We start from the raw sequence: 23,451 nt of genomic DNA, 5'->3' as shown, positions 1-23,451 counted from the left end.
TTGGCCCAACATTTGTGACGTCGTTGTCAAGCTTGCGGTTGAGCGTAGTCTCTCGTCTTCACAAAACAAATGCCTATGACACAAAGTTAAATTTATCCAATTTTTTAACCATTCCTCACCGAAAAAAACTTCTGTTTCGTCCTATCGCTGAATTCGATGAGAATTCCAAAGGAAAAAACCCCCAGAAATCGGAGCGTAGTCGAGAAGTCGATTTCTCGACATTCGGATGTTTAATAAAAAGTGTTTCATCACAGAGTATTGAGTATATCGGTAGCAAACACGTCGACAGTTAAAATAACGAATTGAGAATGCCCGAAATACAAGAAAGCAACTGAGAATATTGCAAGTAAACAACAGATGATTGTCAAATGAATTTAACCAGTGAATGTTCACGCATCAAATCTGGAATAATTCACAAGCATCGGCGAATATAACGATAAAACAAATTCGGGAAATAACTCTAAACAGCTCGCCCAGACTGTTACCATACTTCAAACTTCGTTCAACATTTCTTTAACGTAATTTCTTTGCGCATCAAGTAATAAAATCAGCAATTAAGTCAGCCATCTTCACACCGAAGAATAAATAGATAACAAATTCGAGACCAATCATGTCCCATGACCCAAATGTTCAATAGTGGATATTATTACAGTGCAGATATGATAAAAGGGGAAAGAACGCGGCTGTGGACGCATCGTATGGGCTCACGCAACTGCACTCAAAAGCCGCTACAAGTTTCATCCCAAGAATTAATAATTCCGATGGTACTTTCGCGGAATAAATAAATGAACTTCATAGATTGACACACTATAAGACAGATATGATTCCTTTCAATGCTTTGGTCCATCATTTGTGACGTCATATTCAAACATACGATTGAGTTATCACATCCCTCATCTTCACAAGGCAAACGCCTATGACAGAAAGTTAAATTTATCAATTTTTCTATCTCTTCTTCATCAAATCATCTTTAACTTTACTCTTGGCCAAGCCGCTTACCATAAAAGAATTCCAAGAAATCTTTATAGTAATGGGTGCGATGATGGTTGTTATCTTTTTAAACAACTGGGCAGGAGAAAATCTTAACTGACTGTACTTCAGTACAGAATTTAAACTCTTTCGGTAGCAAAGGCGGTGGAAGGAAAAATGGAAAATTGAGAATCTCTGAGTCACCAGAAAGCAACTGAGAACATTGCGAGTAAACTACAGATAATTGTCAAATGAATTTAACCAGTTAATGTTCACACATTGAATCTGGAAAAAGCTACAAACATCGGCGATTTACTAGGACGATATAACACAATGGGGATTATCACATTAAACTGCCCGCGCCTGTTGCCATGATCCAACTTCGTTCCGTTTTTAGTGTAACCGGAAGATAGAAATCAGAAATGACACATAATTCTAAACTGGGTCCAATCCAAAAATGAAATTTAAAAAAAAAAAAAACTTTAGTTCGAAATCTTATATAATCAAGATTCTCTCCCTTATTAACTAGTGCTGGCGCTGGTACAGTAAAAAGATTTGTCCGTTATATTTGATGTAAATAACAATCCTCCTTTTATTAATATGGCGATAAATTTTCAAGAGCTTTATTGTTTATGACCAAAACCAATAGAATTTATTACTTTCAGCGCATTGGATACCAGGTTACCGTTCTGTTCAAGTCAGTTTTTGCGCAACATCATCAGTTGAAACCACACACTGGAGACCCTGAAATAATTGTTTAATTTTTTATTGTTACACAGATTTCTTGCTGTTCTTCTTTTTAGAGCTCTTATCCCCTAAAAAGTGAATGCTAAATGAAGATGCGTCCCATACAATACCCAGCAATAAAGTCTTCAAATCTGGACGAGAAATCATAAGCTTCTAACTGTCTCTGCGCAGAATAAAAACTTGCTCTCACTAACTGTTGACGGTGGTTTTAAATCGACAAGATAAGACTCTGGCAAATGATCAAATAGGTGACTCGAGTGGACATTATGTTTCGCAATCGTTAACGGACACCTTTTCCTCGTAGTTCAGAAACGGAAAATGCATTTTCGATAAGACAACGCGATTGCTTCTCGGTTTGTTCAACATTCTTCGCAAAGTCGCAGAAAAAAAACAATGAGAGGAATTTTTTTCACAGGTGTTTCCAAACGAGGTGTGTCAGCAGTGTCATGTTTAAATGGGACGATACGAGTCTAGGATACTCCCGAAACGCTACAACAACGTGTCTAACATCCAAAATGTGTTTTCACGTGAACACTGAACACTCCGTCCATCACGCACGTCGCGCACAGTTAACGCAATCAAATTTCACGTTCAAAAAAATTAAACAGAGTAGAGAAATAAACCTGCTACACGGTGAAGGTGGTCAATTTTTTTGAAGCAATAAAGTGAGGAAGAGTCGGGAAAAATCGAAAAAATAGCATGAAGTCGGGATCGAAAAAAAATTGTTACGCTTCATTATTCCACCCACTGTTCAAATTTCAGCGGAACTAAGCGATTCTACTTTGAATACAATTTAGAGGGAGGATGGTGCTGACGGGGCATTTTCAATAGCTAATAAACCAATCAGTAAGACTTACCAAACGCCAATCACACAAGGCCACGGAATATTCGAAATTGATCGGCATACTGTCGTGACCTACATTTGGTTACATGAATACTCTTCCCCCCCCTTTCACGTCCCCAGCAACAGTCAATGCTGCAAACACTTTCGAGCTGCATTTGAAAACTTAGAAAAACAAGGTCATAGGAAAACGCACCTGCTGCACCCTAGCAAGTGACAACCGACAATAATGCGTCATTTCTGGTGGATTTACATTTTTTTTGTGACGCAATAAAGAGAGATAGAGTAAAGGAAAAAATTGAGAAAAAGAAAAGTAGAAATGGGGTAGGGAAAAAGAAGAATAAAACCGCTCCTTTCTCTTGCCAGAAATCAAAATTTCTTTATTAAAAGAGGTTTCCACATTTCACGGCATTTCCAGTACCACTTCCCTTCAAACTTGCGTACGGTGCATGCTCATCTGTTCGGCGTTTGTTATAACCTTCCGTGAAAGCGGCTTTAGCGACATTTGAACCCCGAGGGGAAACCATTTCACTCCCGCAAAGAAATTCAAAACGGATTGAAGGCAGTGATGTAAACTGAAAATAGTATCATTCATACTGTTTTCCCAATACAGCCCCCGCCCCAACCTTAATTGATACGCAGTAAATTCAGCAATTAAAACAGTAATAATAAATTCTCCTTTAGATGGATTTTAAGAGTTATTTCATTTTTAATTGTTGAACTTGATATTTAGCATCACAGTGTTAATTAATACGAATCGAACAACGAGGTGGTGCCGGTGTTGCGGCAAGTCCCTCTAGGACTTGGACATACACAATTTTAGAGACTTTAAAAAATAGTTTGTAGTGTTAAAAACTAAAAAAAAAATAAAATAATAATTCAATTGTTTGCACGCAGACAAAGTTGTGCGGTTTAAAACAAGCCTGATGTGGACGAGTCGCTCTACAAATGAATTATTTAATTACTAACCCTGATTGAGATAAGAAACGGCAAGTCGGCAAGAGAAAAATTACAGTCAAGTAGTCAACAGCCTAGCTCAGGAATAATCGTACTCCGTAACGTTTCATAAACCAACACCACCAATCAGTCACAAAAAGGAAGAATAGAGAAATGTGTGTCCTACCTTTGAGCCCAGGAAATCCACAGCCAGGCATCCCCAAAAGTGCTCCATCCTCTGCAAAGTTGACGCCAGGCAGGACAGAGTTTTCCCAATTAAGCTAGGAGCTGTTTATCTACACAAAAATTTAAAAAATGAGTTACAAAAAAAATATTGCATAGACAACAAGTAAGGAAAAGTTAGAAAGAAGACAGTGGATATGTTAAAATCAGGATTACTTAAGGTTTACGTGCAATACCCTTTTAGTTTCAGGCACCATTAAAATATATGGCAACGGCAAGCCACAGGTTAACAAAATAACCAATACCAATACCAATACCATAACCTAATTGATGATGCTGAGATCACTGATGATGACAGGTCAGTATCCAAACTTGCACATATCGTGGTTATGATGGCTGGCTCAGACCTGAAATCTGCACAAAAGGTAAAGGTTACATAGAGTAAACAAACTCTGCCATGCATCGACAACGAGCATACATGATAAAGTCTCCGTAGACTCTGGCTCAAAATCTCTGTAGTCAGGCACCGACTTTGGTATGCTTAGTTTTAGTTACCTTAGAAACAGCATGAGTGGAGTCACGTAGAGCATGGGGAGTTGCGACACCCAATGTTCACACACGACGACCACATTTGGTTTTGTTCTGCTATTTCTCTCTGATTTCTATTGCAGCCAAGTGCACGTTTCCGGACCAGTTTTCCGTTAAGTTTTGAGTTTTCTATAATAAAAAATGTCTCAAAGCTGAAACTTCGTCTTTGCTTTTTCGAAACTGTGAAACAAAGCGAAGCAGACGAGTATGCAGTCTGCATTGCAGAAATACAGACACTGTTGCCAATGCCAACTCTTTGCACATCATTCACATACAGTTTTCGTAATCAATATTTCATGTTAAAATAAACAAATCACCTGTAAATAGAAACAAGTATTTCATTTCTGACTCTGCATTCTGTGCCTATAATTTAAATATATCTCCCATCCAGATTTTTAATTAGTTTAAATAAATTCAATATTAAACTATTGAGATTGACTTAGCTGTAACAGCATCAGGTAGTTCACATTAGGTTATAATCTAACTTATTCTTCATTAACCAATGAAAGGCACAAGAAAACATTTCTAACATTTGGTAAATTATAATCAGTTCTCGTGATTTTACCCAATAAGGTCTTCCACTCGGCCACTCCCCACGGCCCACGCTAAACAAAGCTCAGCGAAACCATCTAATTCATCTTCAATGTAAGGAGATTTATTTGGGGAAGGTGATAGTATTCACAATATCTGAACAAATGACGACATACCGAAGAAGAAATCGATCCCGCTCCATTAGATGTCTGAGAAATCACCACCTCTGGTTGTCAACTTGTCACCACGTCCATCACACGCAACGGTCAAGCACTGTTGCAGAAACAGTTGCCAAAACTTTGCACATCAATTTCACATACAGTTTTCGGAATTAATTATGTTATGTTAAAATTTAAGAGTCAGTACGTAGGCCTAGAGACAACAATCAGCTTTACAATAAAATATGAGAACTACGCTCATATCTCTTCACAAACTTAAGTGAAGCAATCGCAGAAAATTTGACCAAAAACAAAAAAAAAAACGTCGAGAAGTGAAACGCTCCCTTTTCGTGGCCCAAAAAAGCGCAAGCGCAACCATATTGTTGCCCACCCCCACACCGATTTTTCCGTTGATGAAACATTTTAAAATAATATCAGTTAAAGCACACAATACTTCAGCGTGAATAATCAATTACGTCGGCGACTGTATATCTGTATCAAGCAGTAAATTTTAAAATATGTAAAGTGATATCTTAGACATAACTGCTGTCCCTTCTCCCACCGTCCCACGTAAAGGGAAAAAACAAACAAATGATAAGCAAATAACACAATGATTTCATATTAGCGAGAATGGCTCTGTACCTATAAATAATTGATTATTACTAGCAGTTTTCTAAGTTTACTAGCAGTTTTCTCTTTTTGAAAACCGCATAGGAAACATCGAATTTCGTGCCGTTGCGCTCCTCTTAAATTGAGTTCCAGGCTTTTCTCTCAGCAACTTGGCCAATCCAAAATGATCCTTTGGCGTTGCGTTCTCCTTTTCTTCGTTGAGCTTGGCATATGACGCGTTCATATTAAAATAGTCCGAGCTGACCGACGACTCCATGTGGCTGCAGATAATCTCCTCCATTTGACTGAAGGTGGGTCTCTCTTTCGGATCCGATTTCCAGCAATCGGCCATCATTTCACCGAAGAAGTTGGGCGCCAGTTCCGGTTTGTCCATCCGATATCCTTTTAGAATTTCTTTCATGAGTACGTGACCGACATCCATGCCTAAATCAACAGAAAGATATCTGAAATTAACAAGAAATAATTATGAATGAGGCAAACGTCAAATTCAAACCTGGATAGGGAACTTGGCCCAAAGAAAAGATTTCCCAAAGGACAATTCCGTACGACCACACGTCGGATTGACTGGAAAAGATGCGATCAATCAAGGATTCAATCGCCATCCACTTAACCGGCATCAGTCTTCAGTCCCTGACATTTAAAATATTATTTTACGGAATCGTGGAGGTTATAATTTTAATTTTCAATTACTTGTCCGCCTTTTTCGTAATTGACTTCGTAATACATTTTCTTCGCCATTCCAAAGTCGGCCACTTTTGCAACTCCATCGTCAGCGAGTAGAATATTTCGGGTGGCCAGATCCCCATGGAGAACCTATCCGTAATAATGCGATTCATGACCAGTGAAGTTATCGATATTTATTGGATAAGACTTACCTTTTTGTTAGCCAGGTAATCCATTCCTCGGGCTATTTGAAAAGACCAAGAAATGAGATCTGTTGTTGAAATCGGCCGATCTAAGTTTCCGTCCAGATCTTGTAGGTTGGAATCTGACAGAGAAACAGCCAAACAGGAGAATTTACTTCATTCCGGGGTTATTTGATAATTATTTGAAATAATTTTGGGAGGTGTTTTTACTTGAAAAATCCAAAATTTCAGAGGATGAATTCACGCCAGGATGATCATCAGCTTGCAAATCGCTCGGTTTGACTAGCGATAGGATTTCTACCCTTTTTGGCCTGTGGATTTTAATTCCTTAAAATTTTTTTATTACGCCACAAAGAAGAAACAATGAAGAAACTTCTTTACCTGGTGAAGTTGTTACTTTCCATTTCGTCTTGCATTTTCAGGTTCCCAAACTCATCCATCAAATTAACAAAATTGGGCCTGTGGTTAATCAAAAACGTTTGCAAATTTCCGAACCGACAATATTCAACGATCACCAAAAGTTCTCCTGACAATGTAAAAAAAAAAAAAAAAAAAAAAAAAATTATAAGAAAACCCGAAAAATGTTTCGAACACTTGGGATTAGTTAATTACCTTTATGTAGTTGCTTGGTGCAAGCTCCCAGCAGATTGACGACGTTGAGGTGCGATCCCAAGTAGTCGAGGATTTTTAGTTCACTGATGAGAGCTTCCATTGCGGAGACGTTGGCTTCCGACCGAACCATTTTGACGGCCACCGTTTTGATACTTTCTTCAGACCCTTTAAGTCCCACTGCTTCCGCTTTGACTACACGGCCAAAGCAACCAGCTCCGAGCTGAACTCCTAAAATTGCAATCAGAATCATTATTTTGTTTTTGAAGACACGACAATGGAAAATAAAACGAACCGAGTTTCAGTCGACTTCTTGGAAATTCCCAGCGTCTATCATAGGGTAGGAACTCTACCTGGTCTTCTATTGGTGACTGGTTATTAATTTGATTGGCATTTCCATTCAGCAATTTAATTAGCGCGTCCTGTGAAACTCGTCGTTTCTTTTGATTGATATTTTAAATGGCGAAAGAATGAAAGAACAATTAGTAAGTTTCCCGACACGCACTACTTGTTGAATAATAAATGCGTCAAATTTGTACCTTGTCGAAATAAAATTTAACTCCAATGACAATAATTAAACTCAATAGTAAAAATGCAAATGTTGTAGAAACGGCGATGATGACAGGCTTGTCATTTTCTGAAATTCTATCGATGTAAGAAACCGTGAAATTCCTGTATTTCACATCACCTGGAAAGCCGACTTTCCACTGACAAGTGTAGCTTCCATTTTCCCCCATCTTTCCTTGCAGCGGCAAGATTGACAAAGTGCTATCAGAGTGAACTTGTCCTGAATATTCTTTCCCATCCTATAAATGTTACGCTTGATAAATGTTTTTAAATGATAAGAAATCTAAATCAAACCGTTCACCTTAAACCATTTGATGCGAGTATTCTGAGATCCTTGAAAGCAAGTTAAGTTTTGAGCGATATCATTCTCAAGTTTAACAGATTTAAGCTTTGAGTCGCCATTTAATTCTGAAAATTTTTAGATAGATTCGGAGCATAAATCATCCACGAAAACGACTCTGAAAAGTTTCATCTCTGAAATAGCAATAGAAGATTAAGTCACCTACTTTTAGCGCGAAATGAAATTTTTTCAGTGAATCCACTTCCTTGGCATTGAAACGTATAGGCATTTGGACTTATGTCGGAAATGTAAAGTTGATTTTCGTACAGAGTTTTACTGCTATAGTCAAATTTCTCACTTGCTATTTTAATACCTGAATGATTTTAATGAATTTCTCTAGATAATGCGAATCAAAGACTCCAAAACTTCAAAGTTCAAACCTTCAGATGGATTCATTTCCTCAATTATTTGCATTTGTCTGTTTCCGTTGATTTGGTAGGACCATATTGGTGGAGTAGAGGACGCGGTATATTGGTAAGTTCGGCAGCTTAAAGTAACGTTACTTCCTTCCAAAGGGTCACCTACGCCATCAATTCTTGCGAGTTCCATTCCTGTTAAATTTGAATTTTTTTAATTAATAATTTCGTATCGCTTTGTTAAAATCTAGAAACACGCCTACCAGCAATAAACAAAAATAAATCACGTGTATGTTTCTCATTTGCATAGGTCCCTATGCAATTGAACTTGCCATTGTCGTCAATCTTCGATTTCTTGAGTTTTAGTCCATTCCTTTTTTCGAAAGACCAATTTGAATTCGGATCTGACAGCAAATCACTCTGATTGAAACCCACCTAAACCAATTGAATCCCATTATTAGTTGATTGTCATTATTGGCGGAAAAGATAAAAAATGTTCTCACTTTGGGTTCGAGCCAGTTTTGCCCTTTTGCTGTGTACTGCTGTTGGGAGATGAGAGAAACGTACACATCCGGATGAGTTGGTTTGCACATGATTGGGTAATTAATTTCACCGTGTGGAATGACGATGTCGTAAAATTCGTTATCCTCGACTATCACGAGTTCTGTATCATCTAAATAAAATAATTTTAGAGACTGTCAGTTCATCACCCTGGTTGAAATTATAATCAATTAAACAAACTGAAAACATAGACGTATTGATTGACTGTAAATGTGTTTGGAAATCCGTACGGGATTCCCCTGCAACCAAAGTTTCCAGTGTCTCTGGCTCTTGCGTTTGTCAGAGACAACGTCGATGTCATGTGAGTCTCATTCCTTCCAAAAGTTTTGCGAAGGCGGTTGTCCAAGTCGCTCAACTATTTAATTAAATGAGGATGAAATTTGGTCAAAAAGGAAAAGTTCTTATCGGCATCGCAAATGGTTTTCTATACTTCAGCATATTTTGTTATGTAATCCGGAATTTCCCACGAAAAATTGAACGTGTTCCTTTGATTTTCGTTTTCAAAGGCGTAGACGCACGTCAACGTGAGAGTTGTTTCCGCGTCGATTATTCGTTCACTCTCACCAGGAATCATTCTAATATATTGGGCTAAAGTAAAATTAGAAGAATCAATTAATAGTTCCTTCAGCAGGTAAACAACTTAGATACTTCTTTTAGGGAGTTGTGGGCAACACGATCCTGAACTTCCATCTACTAATTTACAGGCTGATGATCCTTCAGTGGGACGAACTTGTTCATACCAAAAGGAGCAATCTAGAGCCTGTCGGCACTCTGTCGTCAAAATTAAACTGTTGTTGCCATAAAAACTGCAGTTACGAACACCGCTGCTGCTGATGGATTTCCAGTCATCTTTCCCTGTATAAGAAAAAAGATGTTAACATTAATTTAGATTCAATTTCATTGTCATTTTTGCTAATAAATACCCGGTTCAGATCCAAATCTCCAGGGAATGAAACCACAAATTGCTATACCCTCATAATCGATGTCTTGACGAGGGGGCATTGATTGCGCCTTCTTCATGTAACAATTCTGTCCATAACCATATGCAAAATGGCTGCATTGGGGGTTAGCAATACAAAGTCGACCACACTCTTTTCCGAGAGCAGCCGTAAGAGGCAATTGCCCTATATCGTCATGGTAAAAGTCACAGTTGGTCCGCCATTTGAATCCACCGTCGCCAGTGTTCCAATCTGTCAAATTCTCGACGCCCACTAAATGTATCATTGATATCAATTAATAGTTCATTCAGCAGGTAAACAACTTAGATACCTCTTTTAGGGAGTTGTGGGCAACACGATCCTGAACTTCCATCTACTAATTTACAGGCTGATGATCCTTCAGTGGGACGAACTTGTTCATACCAAAAAGAGCAATCTTGAGCTTGTCGGCACTCTGTCGTCAAAATTAAACTGTTGTTGCCATAAAAACCGCAGTTTTCAACACCACTGCTGTTGACAGTTTCCCAGTCATCTTTCCCTGAATACCAAAAGAAAAATTAACGATTAACGATTCAAATTCACTTTTCATTTATATGCTTGTAAATACCCGGTTCAGATCCCAATCTCCACGGTATGAAGCCACAAATGGCTATACTCTCATAATCGATATCTTGACGAGTTGTCGTTGATGGCGCCTTCTTCATGTAACAATTCTCCAAATAACCAAACACAAAATGGCTGCATTGCGGGTTGGAAATACAAAGTCGACCACACTCTTCTCTGGTTGCAGTCGTTAGTGGAATTTGTCCTATATCGTCGCCTGGAAAGTCACAGTTTGTCCGCCATTTGAATCCGCCGTCGCCAGTGTTCCAATCTGTCGAAATCTCTGCATCCACTAGATGCATCAAAGATAACAATGCGATTCCAAGCAGAATGTAAATTAAAGACATTTTCACTTTTGTCGTACTAATTACACTTGTTTAGACCTGTACTCGCATCAATATTATTCAAGCTCATGATATCAACTCTAAAACAATGTCGGATGAAATGGAAGAGTCAAACTGAATGTTCAAATAAAATGTGAGATGACAATGCACTGGATTCCAAGTCACTCAATTCCCAACCGTTGTTTCACTTCAGGCAAAAATGGTTGCGAAATGAAATTTTTCCAAGTCAGATTTCGCAGTTAGCTGCCGAATGGATTTCCCCACAGATAATTATGCAAGGATGAAAATTATGTGCGTCTCTGCGGATCTCACTACGATCGCACACTGCCAGTTGCTCAGCTTCTTTCTTTTCTTTCAAAAGGTTCAGCGAAGGACGAGGCATAATAAGGCGGAAAGTATTTTACCTGCGGCAGCACAGCATTTGCCATTTGGCCTCCAAACAGAGCAACGCAAAAGTTTCTGCGTGTTTCGTCTAGTTCCTGCCTTTTAGAATACTAAAATAGTTTTCGGTTATGAGCATTAAAAATTTTCCATAACAAATTTGGAACTTGGTAACTATATCCGGCGTGTTGAAAGCAACAAGTCGAAACCGCAAATTGATTTCTTTCTTTCTACTCGGATTTCCTGAAACAACAAGTAAATGAACGACCACAATAACGAAACAAAATCACAACACGTAGAGAATTTCCGGGTTAGCAGGTATTAGGTTTTTTTGCTAACAAATGAAACGTGAAGCAATTGATCTCACGGATTAGGATGTGGATTTCCATTTCCCAGATTTCGCAATGAAGATAAGTAATTGTTGATTTACTTTTGAATCCATATCCAATATACCAACACTGTTTTCACTTAAACATTCGATTACCCATCATATTATCATGCAATTAAAAAATGTAACCTTCCAGATAAAAAAAAACCTACTAGACGAACTTCATTTGTTCGACGTAATAATGAAGCTATTGTATAAACAATAAGTTGAAAACACAAACAAGTAACAATGCAGCTCAACTTTCTCGAAGGATGAACAAACGACAAAACAAACTGTTAAGGTCAGAACAGCAAGACCTCAGGTGAGTGTACGAAAAGGGGAAATGGGAAGTCCCTATGCACCTTTGAAGTGGGGAGGGGAAAAAATGGGAATTCCCTGGCCAGCTTCTGGGGAGGGGAAGGAGAGCGTATTAGAGTTAAGTGGAATCCCTTAACCTGCTTAGGGAGGAGGGCAAAAGGGGGGCTAGAAAATAAAAAAGGAATTCCCTCATTTGCAATTTCATCTGGCGCAAAAACCGCAGAAGAGCAGCCCTGATCAAGAATTCAACATATTCAGTTACACTTACATTTTTACAACTGAAAAGTGAACGAATTCACACATTAATCTGGAAGGGCGGCCACAAAGTGGCGTTATTAGTGTTAAATGAAGTTTGAAAGTACGAAATCTGTAGGTTTTATGAGAAAAATTTATAAACAAATGACCGAGAGCGCCGACTACACACAGGACGTTCGTCTTATTAAGTAAAATAGTCAGCCGCTGTAACCAAACACTTGGGGCGCTACTGTCTTTGTGTGCAAAGTTAGAAACGTCAGCTGGAAAAGTCGGCGAGCCCGGTGATGAAGAGCGTGTAGCTCCGTCCTTTTTTCCTGCAACGAGTTCCTGTTGGTTTAGATTACTCAAGTCAGGATTAATAGCTACTGACAATCGTAGATCTCGTTATAATGGAGAATGATAGATATAGCCTTCAGTCACCATTGATAGTTGACGCCCTACTAAGAAAAACAGGAGGATGACAGGAAAAAGCGCAGTAGCCTATTAGGAGCGAATATCAATCGAAGAATATGAATATTCATCAGACTACTGAGACGAGGAGACGATAAAAAGCTCAGATGAGTATCTTGTTCTCGGTAGAAATCAACGAAGAGAATTCGAAACCTGCCAATGTTCGATTTTCATTGCAACGAGGTTCAAGCCGAAAAACAGCAACAGATTAATCACTGAGTGGCAAAAGCGGATAGACTATTATTCCATCGCTATTCGATTCGATAGCGATAACATACCCCATAGATATGGCTAGCATTAGGGGAGAGATATATGACAGATTTTGTCTTACCTTTGGTTGCTTGTCTTCACGAAGGAGTACTCTTGTGTGCCTGTAAATAGAAACAACATGTATTTCATTTCTGTCTCTGCATTCTGTGACTATAATTTAAATATCTCCCATCCAGATGTTTAATTAGTCAAACTAGTCTCAATCCACAATGAATAGTATCAATCCATGATTATTCGACTAAAATAATGACAACATCCCCCCATGCTGGATACGACTAGCATTTTAGGTGAACAGATTTTGCCTTACCTTTGGTTGCTTGTTTTCATGAAACGGTGCTCTTGTGTGTCTGTAAATACAAATGAATATTTTATTTCTGTCTTTAAATTCAGCAACTATAAGCCCCTATTTCAATTAGTCAAACAAGGTCTCATAAAAAAGTAAAAGATGGAGTCTCGTTAAAAATTGATTCAAATTCAAATTCAAATGACCAACCAAAGGCAACAACAATCTTTTCTAACATTTGGTAAATTATAGTCAGAATTCTCGTGAATCAACCAAAAATGTCTTCCACTCCACAAGATAAACAAAGCTCAGCAAAACCGTCTACTTCAATGTATAAAGGATTTTTTTTGGGGGGGAAAGGCATTCACAAAAACTAAACAAACCACAACATACCGAAGAAGAAATCGATCTAGCTCCATTATGTCCAAAATCATGGCCTGCCAAAATATCCGAAACCGTTGTCACCACTCACCCCGTCCATCACACACACACACCGATCAAGAAGTAATGCAGAAATACAGACACTGTTGCCAAAACTTTGCACATAATTCAAATACAGTTTTCGGAAATCGGAATTAATTATTATTATTTTATGTTAAAATTTAAAGCAGAAATGTAAACACTAAATGCCGTTTAATTTTGTAATCAATATTTCATCTAAAATTTTACAGTGAGTACGTACTGAACGTAGGGACAAAAATCTGCTTTACATTTCGTATTATGACAGCAACTAAGACTAACCGCGCGTCAAATTTCCAAACAAGACTAATTTTTGTACAGCAATCAAGAATGGAAGGGTCGATAAAATTCGACTGAAACAGAAAAACGTCGAAAAGGAGAGTAGGTGCGAAACGCGTCGTTTTCTTGGTAAAAACTCGACCAAGTAATCCAAACCCACATAAACAATTCTTACTCAGTGTCTGGCTAAAGATCAGAATCCGCATCTTTTTTGGAAGATCGCTTAGGAAACACTGAATTTCGTTTCGTTCCGCCCCTCTTGGATTTAACTCCAGACTTTTCTCTCAACAACTTGGCCAATCCAAAATGATCCATTGGCGTTGCGTTCTCATTTTCTTCGTTGAGCTTGGCATATGGCGCGTTCATATTCAAATAGTCCAAGCTGACCGACGACTCCATGTGGCTGCAGATAATCTCCTCCATTTGACTGAATGTGGGCCTCTCTTTCGGATCCGATTTCCAGCAATCCGCCATCATATCACCGAAGAAGTTGAGCGCCAGTTCCGGTTTGTCCATCCGATATCCTTTTAGAATTTCTTTCACGAGTATGTGACCGACGTCCATACCTGAATCAACAGAAAGATATCTGCAATTACCAAGAAATAAATATGAATGAGGCAAACGTCAAATTCACACCTGGATAGGGAACTTGCCCCAAAGAAAAGATTTCCCAAAGGACAACTCCGTACGACCACACGTCGGATTGGCTGGAAAAGATGCGATCAATTAAGGATTCAATCGCCATCCACTTGACCGGCATCAATCCCTGACATTTAAAATATTATTTTACGGAAACGTGGATGTTGTATTTTTATTTTCCGACTACCTGTTCTCTTTTTTCGTAATTTTCTTCGTAATACATTTTCTTAGCCATTCCAAAGTCAGCCACTTTTGCAACTCCATCGTCAGCGAGCAGAATGTTGCGGGCGGCCAGATCACCATGGAGAACCTATCCGTAATAATGCGAGTCATATCCAGTAATATCTATGTCTTCACTAGAAAGACTTACCTTTTTGCTAGCCAGGTAGTCCATTCCTCGAGCTATTTGAAAAGACCAAGAAATGAGATCTGTTGTTGAAATCGCCCGATCAAAATTTCCATCCGGATCTTGTAGGTTAGAATCTGCCAGATAAACAGGTGAATTAATTAAATGCAGGCGTCATTTGATATTTATTTTAAAATTTTTTGGGATGTGTTTTTACTTGAAACGTCCAAAATTTCAGAGGATGAATTCACGCCAGGATGATCGTCAGTTTGCAAATCAGTCGGATTGACTTGCGATTGAATTTCATCCGTTTTTGACCTGTGGATTATAATTCAATTAAACTTTTTTATTACGCCACAAATCACAATGAGGGAACTTCTATACCTGGTGAAATTGTTACTTTCAATTTCCTCTTGCATTTTCAGGTTCCCAAACTCGTCCACCAAATTAATAAACGTGTTCCTATGATTAATCAAAAACTTTTGCAAATTGCCGAACCGACAATATTCAACGATCACTAAAAGTTCTCCTAAAAAAGGGAAATAACAATTTAAACCTAAACAAGAAACATATGTTTCAAACACATGAGATTAGTTTATTACCTTTATGTAGTTGCTTGGTGCAGGCTCCCAGCAGATTGACGACGTTGAGGTGCGATCCCAAGTAGACGAGGATTTTCAGTTCACTGATGAGAGCTTCCATTGCGGAGACGTTGGCTTCCGACCGAACCATTTTGACGGCAACCATTTTGACAATTTCTTCGGAGTCTTTAAGTCCCACGGCTTCCGCTTTGACTACACGGCCGAAGAAACCAACTCCAATCTGGAATCCTAAAGTTGCATTAAGAGCTGTTTATATAAAACATGAAAGGGGAAAATAAAAATGAACCGAGTTTCAGTCGACTTTTTGGAAATTCCCATCGTCTATCATAGGGAAGGAACTCTATCTGGTCTTCTATTGGTGACTGGTCATTAATTTGATTGGCATTTCCATTCAGCAATTTAAGTAGCGCTTCCTGTGAAACTCGTTGGTTCTTTTGTTTGATATTTTAAATGGCGAAAGAATGAAAGAACAATTAGTAAGTTTCCCGACACGCACTACTTGTTGAATAATTTTTGCTTTATGTTTATACCTTGTCGTAATAAAATTTAACTCCAACGACAACAATGAGTACCAAAAGTAAAACTGCAAATGTTGTAGAAACGGCGATGACGACGGTCTTGTCATTTTCTGGAATTCTATCGATGAAAGAAACCGTGAAATTTCTGTATTTCACATCACCTGGAAAGCCGACTTTCCACTGACAAGCGTATTTTCCATTTTCCTCCATCTTTCCTTGTAACGGTAAGATTGAAGAGGTGCTATCGGAGTAAACTTGTCCTGTATATTCTTCCCCATCCTGTTAATGTAATTCTTGGTAAATATTAAAAATAAAAGAATGAAACCTGAATCAAAGAGTTCACCTTAAACCATTTGATTCGAGCATTCTGAAATCCTTGAAAACAAGTTAAGTTTTGAGCGATATCCTTCTCAAGTTGAACAGATTTATGCTTTGAATCGCCATTTAATTCTGAAAATTTGTAGACAGATTCGATGTATAAATGATCCACAAAAACGATTCTATATAGCATGACTGAAAAGTTTCATATCTGAAATAGCAATAGAAGATTAAGTCAGCTACCTATAGCGAGAAATGAAATATTTCCAGTGAATCCACTTCCTTGGCATCGAAACGTATAGGCATTTGAACTTATGTCGGAAATGTAAAGTTGATTTTCGTAAAGTGTTTTACTACTGTAGTCAAATTTGTCCTTTGTTATTTGAATACCTGAATGATTTAGTTGAATTTCTTGAAATTTATGCAAATCATAGTGACTCAAATCGAATGGAACTTCAAACCTTCAGGTGGATTAATTTCATCAATTATTTGCATTTTTCCGTTTCCGTTAATTTGATAGGACCATATTGGTGGAGTAGAGTGCACGGTATATTGGTAAGTTCGGCAGCTTAAAGTAACGTTACTTCCTTCCAAAGGATCACCTACGCCATCAATTCTTGCGAGTTCCATTCCTATTTAATTTAAATTTTTTAAATTAATAATTTCGTATCGCTTTGTTAAAATCTAGAAACACGCCTACCAGCAATAAACAAAAAAAAACCACTTTTATGTTTCTTATTTTTATAGGTCCCTATGCAATTAAAAATGCCATTGTCGTCAATCTTCGCTTTCTTGAGTTTTAGTCCATTTCTTTTTTCGAAAGACCAATTTGAATTCGGGTCTGACAGCAAATCGCTCTGATAATAAATTGGAACCCAATATAAGTTGTTTGTCATTAGTTTGCCGAAAAGATTTAAAATTTTTCTTACTTTTGGTTCCAACCAATTTTCTCCTCTTGCTGTGTATTGATGTCCGTGTATAAGAGAAACGTTCACATCCGGATGAGTTGGTTTGCATTTGAACGGGTAATTAGTTTTACCGTGTGGGATGACAATGTAATATTCGTTACCTTCGACTATTACAAGTTCCGTATCATCTAAATAAAATTGTTAAGAGAAGAGAATGACACTCAGTAAAGTGATTTTTTTAAAATCAATTAAACGAACTGAAAACATAGACGTATTGGTTGACTGTAAATGTGTTTGGAAATCCAATCGGAAGGCCCTTGCAACCAAAGTTTCCAGTGTCTCTGGCTCTTGCGTTGACCAGAGACAACGTCGATGTCATATGAGTCTCGTTCCTTCCAAACGTTTTGCGAAGGCGATTGTCCAGGTCACTCAACTATTTAATCAAAAGAAATATTTTTTTTTTTAAGTAACGGCTCTAACTGGCATCGCAAATTGTTTTCTATACTTCCGCATTTTTGGAAAAGTAATCTGGAATTTCCCACGAAAAATTGAACGTATTCCTTTGATTTTCGTTTTCAAAGGCGTAGACGCACGTCAACGTGAGGGTTGCTCCCGCGTCGATTATTCGTTCACTCCCACCAGGAATCATTCTAATATATTGGGCTAGAGTAAAATTAGAAGAATCAATTAATAGTTCATTCAGCAGGTAAGCAACTTAGATACTTCTTTTAGGGAGTTGTGGGCAACACGATCCTGAACTTCCATCTACTAATTTACAGGCTGATGATCCTTCAGTGGGACGAACTTGTTCATACCAAAAGGAGCAATCTAGAGCCTGTCGGCACTCTGTCGTCAAAATCAAACTGTTGTTGCCATAAAAACTGCAGTTACGAACACCGCTGCTGCTGATGGATTTCCAGTCATCTTTCCCTGTGTAAGAAAAAAGATGTTAACATTAATTTAGATTCAATTTCATTGTCATTTTTGCTAATAAATACCCGGTTCAGATCCAAATCTCCAGGGAATGAAACCACAAATTGCTTTACCCTCATAATCGACCTCTTGACGAGGGGGCATTGATTGCGCCTTCTTCATGTAACAATTCTGTCCATAACCATATGCAAAATGGCTGCATTGCGGGTTAGCAATACAGAATCGACCACACTCTTTTCCGAGAGCAGCCGTAAGAGGAAATCGCCCTATATCGTCATTGTAAAAGTCACAGTTGGTCCGCCATTTGAATCCACCGTCGCCAGTGTTCCAATCTGTCGAAATCTCTGCATCCACTAGATTCATTAAAGATAACAATGTGATTCCAAGCAGAATGTTAATTGAAGACATTTTCACTTTTGTCGTACTAATTACACTTGTTTGGACCTGTACTCGCATCAATACTATTCAAGCTCATGATATCAACTCTAAACAATGTCGGAGAAGGAAGAGTCAAACTGAATGTTCAAACAAAATGTGCACTGGTTTTCACTTCACTACAAATCCCAACCGTTGTTTCCTTTAGGTAATAATGGTTGCGAAATTTAAAATTTTCCAAGTCAGATTTGCATCCGATTGAATTTCCCCACAGATAATTATGCAAGGACGAAAATTATGTGCGTCTCTGCGGTTCTCCTTTCGTTCACACACTGTTAGTTTTTATTTCTTTTCTTTCAAAAGGTTCAGCGAAGGACGGGGCATAATAAGGGGGAAAGTATTTTACCTGCGGCGGCACAGCATTTGGTCTCCAAACAGGACAACGCAACTGCTCACATAATTCTAATTCAAGCACATCTAATCAATTTTAAGCAACACAGGAGAATGAGGAGTTAGTTAGTCGTCAGCGCACTGGTTTACACTTTAATTAAAATCACTAAGATTGTTAATTCGCTCACGAATTGTGTTTCGAAGTCGGATTTTGTCAGCCAAGCGAGATTCTCTACAATTAATCATGACAAACGACACGGATGATAATTTTTAGCGTCTCTCCTTTTTCTCTTTCCGTTCACACACTGCTAGTGGCAGTCAGATTTTTCCAAAAAGTTTAGAGAAAAGGACCGGGAAAAAGGGAAAGTTTTCGTTTCCCCTGCGGCAGAACATCTGACCTCCAAACATGACAAGTTCTTGCGTGTTTTTATCAAGTTTGAGTCGTGTCCTTTGCCTTTTTGAATACTAAAATGATAGGCGACTGTGACCTTGCCCTCATATTTTCCTTTATCGTCTACACCTATACTAGGCGACCACAGATATAAGAATATCCCTTATTTGCATTTCCTTCTATTTGTTCGTAATATTATAATCTACGGGCAATAGTTGTGTTTTTTTTTTTTTCAAAGTTTAAATTCTTTACTGACCTAAATCAAACTTCCGCCAACTTCGTCTGACGTAACCGCGGATATTGTGTTTCCTACAGATGCAGGCTCCAAGGTTCTTTCGCAGAACCACTTGACGACTCGAGAGTTTGTTATTAGTCTGGCTCTTTTGATTTGTTTAGTTGTTCACAAGTGGCGGAAAAATGTGCACAGTTATTAATACTGTGCGCAGCATGTTAATATGAAACCAACTCAGCAAAAAAACATGAAAAAAGAGAAGCGTAGAGCTCTAGCAAATCCCACCAGCAAAATTGGAATCATCTTTCTGAAAGTAAGATTCTCTCAGCAATTTGAAAATGAAAAAAAAAACGAATTTCGGCAAACGAGTTCTGAATCGGAAGCGGAAAAGAATTGGAAGAGGAAATTTCCTGCTTTTTGCAGAACCAACCGTTTGATTCGGTTTTATTTAACACAATCGTCAAGACATAACGGCCAATTTTCCTTGTTTTGGCACGCCCTATAAGGTCAAACTCAGAAGCAAAACCCAGTCATATTATTTCCTTAAATAAATCAGCAGAAGATAACCCGACCTCCATCAAAAAGCCCCCGAGAATAATTTACCTTAGTTTTTCTCCTGTAGAAAACACGACATGTGTTAATGAACTCGTCCGATTATTTTCCCAGAACCCAAGCAAACGTTGGGTTGGAACTGGGAAGCGGCCCATCTCATCACCAGTGTTATGTGCTGTGCTGACAATGCACATGACAACGATCTTAGCATCAGTGTCATAGTCGATATGGCCTCTCATTCATCGGAATCCTCTCATGGCATTGAGAAGGATTCAAATGAGTCCGGTCTTTTACGCAACGAATTGAATCAAGCTTATCTCTCCGTCTATGACGATAGAAACCAAGAAAGTCTACCCATCATTTTGAATCGGGTGTGGCGGAACAGCTCCGGGCAAAGATGGCGATTCGTCAACTGCCAACTGATAAACGATCACGGCCAATGTCTAACGGAAATTAAACATGAAGATGACAGGAAAAAAACGCAGTATTTGTAGCTACTATTTCAAATACTGTGACAGGTTTAAAGCAAAAACACTGCCGAAAAGGATGGGCAAATTTTTAAAAATAGTGTCTGAGAAACACGAGAATGGTAGCAATTAAGTGAAAGAACTAGTCCTTCAGCAGTACGGTGAGGGTAGTGTAACTGCAAATTCGTCGGGCGAAATTGACGAGAAGACCTGTTTTAGTTGATTCCATCTGAACGAGGAAGATCAGGAAGAGGTTCGCTTTCATTTTGACACAATCGAAGAATATAAAGATTCATCAGAGTTTTGGGACGAGGAGACGATAGCCAACACCAATGAGTCTTTTGTTACCGGCGGATATGAACGAAGAGAACCAGATCTATTTGAAGCTAATTAAAAAAAAAAAAAAACGCTAACCGCTAAAGGATTACTGTTATGGAAATTGTCTATGCTTTCATTGAGAAAAGCAACACTATTTTCATCGAGCAACACCGATAACACGCTGGTGATGTCATGGGATTTTCCCTGCTGTTCGCTACGACGTACACGTCGTGTACTCACTGACTAAAAAGGCGGAAACAATCAACAACAATTTAGAACTTTCCTTGTTAACTTTTTTTTAAGTTACGCCACTCCAAATGCTCTGGGGGAAAGGCCACGAGATTATCGCTATAAGGACCATGCACATAAAAACGTTTCAATTATAGGAATCAGAGCCTTGTTTATAAAAATGTCGCAACGCTCCATCACGTCTGCCTTGGGTCTCTTGATTGTTAAAACTGGATTTGCTTCAAACAGTTATAATACGAAGAAACTTGCTCCACAGCCCTCGTCCAGCAGCAACCTTGTCAGTTCCATTTCCTTTTGGTTTTCACTTCAAAAGTATAAAAGACTTTGATATAGGCCGAGTGGACATCAGTGAGATGCGACCAACATGAATATTTGCATCGTCCGCCAAACTCAAATGCAATATATATCTGAGTAAATTTAAATAAAATGGGTTTGATCGGTCTACAACATTTTTTGACATTGTCGGCGTGAGGTTGTTACATCATACTAAAAAAGACTGAGAAACTCTATTAAAGCTGATGCGTGTGGAATACAATTGAATTGTTTGACTGGAGTGCACATGCAGGTGCTGCTGGGCTTCAGCTCACGTCTATATAATGCCCCTACAGGCAACAACATACTTGATGGTTCCAACAACCATGTAATAGACATCACAGCATATTACAGAGCGACATCACAATTCTCTCGCGTTACGGCATTTCACGGTTGGTCTTTGAATTTCCTACTGCACTTTGCTTCAAGTGTAAAGAGTTTAAATAGTTTGGTTTACCCACAGACAAAAGTTGTGAGGTACAAAACAAAACAAGCCTGATCTGCAGTTGTTGTTCTCAAAATTAGTTTCAAAATGAACCCTAACTGAGTCGACAAAAACGACAAGTCCGACACTCCGACAGTCTTAGTCGGACGCCTAGCTCAGGAATAATTTGTACTCCGTATTTCAAAATCAACGCTATCTAATACTCAAAGGGAAGAAAAGAGAATCATTTTTCCTACCTTTAAGCCCGGAAAATATGGCCAGGCATCCACAGCAGGTGCTCCATCCATCCAAAGGAAAATTGAATTCACCAGGCGGGAAAGGGTAAAAAGGAGGTCCTCGTGAATACTACCACACACACATGGGTGTACACGAGGACAGAGGGGATTAAAAGAAAGAAGAAGAATTCAGTCGACAACAGTAGTTTCTCCAATTCAACGGGGTGCTGTTTATCTAAATGAAAAATAAAAAATGGTTTAAACGAAAAACATTGACAGACAACATTGAGAAGTTGAAAATGAAACCATTAAAATATCTAGCAAGTTGCAGGAATAAAAGTAACAACATGTCATAATACCCAAGCAATGATGGTGAGATTGTTGCTGATAAAACGTCAACACCAGCACACCAGTCAAACTTTGAATATCGTGCTGTTATGATGGCTGGCTCAGGCCTCAAATCTGTGCAAAAAGGAAAAAGGTTACATCAGTGCAAACAAACTACCATGCATGGACGCTTTACATGAAGAATGCTATAGTCATGAACATTTCATAAATTTGGAACAGGTTTACAACTCTTCTCTTTAAGCTCCCGTGATCCTTGTGTACTTACATTTGTATTCTTAGTTATTTTTTATAGAGAAACAGCATTGGGTTGAGAGCATGGAGAGCCGTGACACACGACAGCCACATTTTTGTAATTGTAATTTAATTAGTTGCCCTATTTTTCGTGCAGCTACGACATTTTCCCCAAAAAGCGATTGTTTCGTTTTCTTACAACTCTTAAGTATTAAACTTTGTCTACAAATCATTGGCCTAATTAAACACAGAATTAAGAATGTCTTTTGTCCAGCATAAATCTTTCACTCTTTGTCTGTTTCTGGTGTTTCTGGAAACTGGTGAACTTGATACTTAAGGAAAGCAGACGACATTAATCTGAATCGAACCCCAAATAAATCCAAACCTCTAAAAAGTAAAAAACGATAAAAAACGGGCTTATCTTTCAATATTTTGATACAAAAGTTGTAATATACTCTTAAATAATATTCAGCTAATTTTCGTACCTATGAAATCTGTTTTTTCTTGCCTTTATATATTGTGGTGTTTTGCCTAATATTTAAGGGCTAGTCCCGGCCGTCTCAGAAAAGCGCCATTTTTTCTAATGGGAAACAGTTTCCCGGGAAACTATTTGTATGACTTATATTCGACTTATTGCATCAAAACCAGCGGCATCTACCCGAAAACAGGCAGCTACTACACCAAAACCAAAAGCAACTACCCGAAAACCAGCTGCACCCCTATAGCAACTGATCGTGACAAATAGTTTGACTGTCATGATTATTTTCCTTTTAATTTTATGCATGTAAGTTCCTACTGGCCTGTCAAATCCGGTGAAATCCGGAAGAGAAAGG

The 23,451-nt window shown here is 38.4% G+C and overlaps 2 protein-coding genes and 1 long non-coding RNA gene across 3 annotated transcripts in view; all 3 read right to left on the bottom strand.

The window, feature by feature from the left end:
* The window catches only part of LOC124206263 (vascular endothelial growth factor receptor 1-like), a 58,343-nt gene extending 47,154 nt beyond the window's left edge, over positions 1-11,189 (bottom strand). Inside the window, exons 1-22 of the mRNA XM_046603981.1 lie at positions 10,428-11,189; positions 10,152-10,358; positions 9,806-10,093; positions 9,531-9,737; positions 9,313-9,470; positions 9,063-9,237; positions 8,825-8,994; positions 8,585-8,756; positions 8,346-8,516; positions 8,132-8,278; positions 7,927-8,033; positions 7,598-7,864; positions 7,354-7,498; positions 7,062-7,289; positions 6,831-6,975; positions 6,660-6,760; positions 6,459-6,571; positions 6,273-6,396; positions 6,077-6,205; positions 4,582-6,006; positions 4,232-4,393; positions 3,681-4,090 (exon numbers count right to left, since the gene is read on the bottom strand). Coding sequence (XP_046459937.1) covers positions 5,636-6,006; positions 6,077-6,205; positions 6,273-6,396; positions 6,459-6,571; positions 6,660-6,760; positions 6,831-6,975; positions 7,062-7,289; positions 7,354-7,498; positions 7,598-7,864; positions 7,927-8,033; positions 8,132-8,278; positions 8,346-8,516; positions 8,585-8,756; positions 8,825-8,994; positions 9,063-9,237; positions 9,313-9,470; positions 9,531-9,737; positions 9,806-10,093; positions 10,152-10,358; positions 10,428-10,770 — 3,768 coding nt within the window. The 5' untranslated portion in view covers positions 10,771-11,189 and the 3' untranslated portion in view covers positions 3,681-4,090; positions 4,232-4,393; positions 4,582-5,635. The remainder of the gene's footprint in view (positions 1-3,680; positions 4,091-4,231; positions 4,394-4,581; positions 6,007-6,076; positions 6,206-6,272; positions 6,397-6,458; positions 6,572-6,659; positions 6,761-6,830; positions 6,976-7,061; positions 7,290-7,353; positions 7,499-7,597; positions 7,865-7,926; positions 8,034-8,131; positions 8,279-8,345; positions 8,517-8,584; positions 8,757-8,824; positions 8,995-9,062; positions 9,238-9,312; positions 9,471-9,530; positions 9,738-9,805; positions 10,094-10,151; positions 10,359-10,427) is intronic.
* On the bottom strand, positions 10,622-19,173 carry LOC124206265 (vascular endothelial growth factor receptor 1-like). The gene is made up of 21 exons (XM_046603985.1): positions 18,159-19,173; positions 17,884-18,090; positions 17,666-17,823; positions 17,419-17,593; positions 17,182-17,348; positions 16,953-17,109; positions 16,714-16,884; positions 16,496-16,642; positions 16,278-16,384; positions 15,947-16,213; positions 15,703-15,847; positions 15,417-15,644; positions 15,199-15,343; positions 15,032-15,132; positions 14,839-14,951; positions 14,656-14,778; positions 14,466-14,595; positions 13,485-14,395; positions 13,116-13,155; positions 12,870-12,909; positions 10,622-10,715 (listed from the first exon to the last, which is right to left on the bottom strand). Exons 1-18 carry the CDS (start codon positions 18,547-18,549, stop codon positions 14,016-14,018), a joined length of 3,312 nt encoding a protein of 1,103 aa, XP_046459941.1. The 5' UTR covers positions 18,550-19,173; the 3' UTR covers positions 10,622-10,715; positions 12,870-12,909; positions 13,116-13,155; positions 13,485-14,015.
* A 1,925-nt stretch (positions 19,174-21,098) lies between these two features.
* On the bottom strand, positions 21,099-22,991 carry LOC124206270. Its single transcript, XR_006879657.1, has 3 exons — positions 22,653-22,991; positions 22,399-22,501; positions 21,099-22,274 (listed from the first exon to the last, which is right to left on the bottom strand). It is a non-coding gene; the product is annotated as an uncharacterized LOC124206270 (long non-coding RNA).
* Between the last annotated feature and the right edge of the window lie 460 nt (positions 22,992-23,451).

Source organism: Daphnia pulex, chromosome 10, assembly GCF_021134715.1.
Source record: "Daphnia pulex isolate KAP4 chromosome 10, ASM2113471v1".
NCBI classification, from domain to species: domain Eukaryota; kingdom Metazoa; phylum Arthropoda; class Branchiopoda; order Diplostraca; family Daphniidae; genus Daphnia; species Daphnia pulex.
The sequence above is the reverse complement of the archived record's forward strand: the minus strand, read 5'-3'. Positions and strand labels throughout refer to the sequence as shown.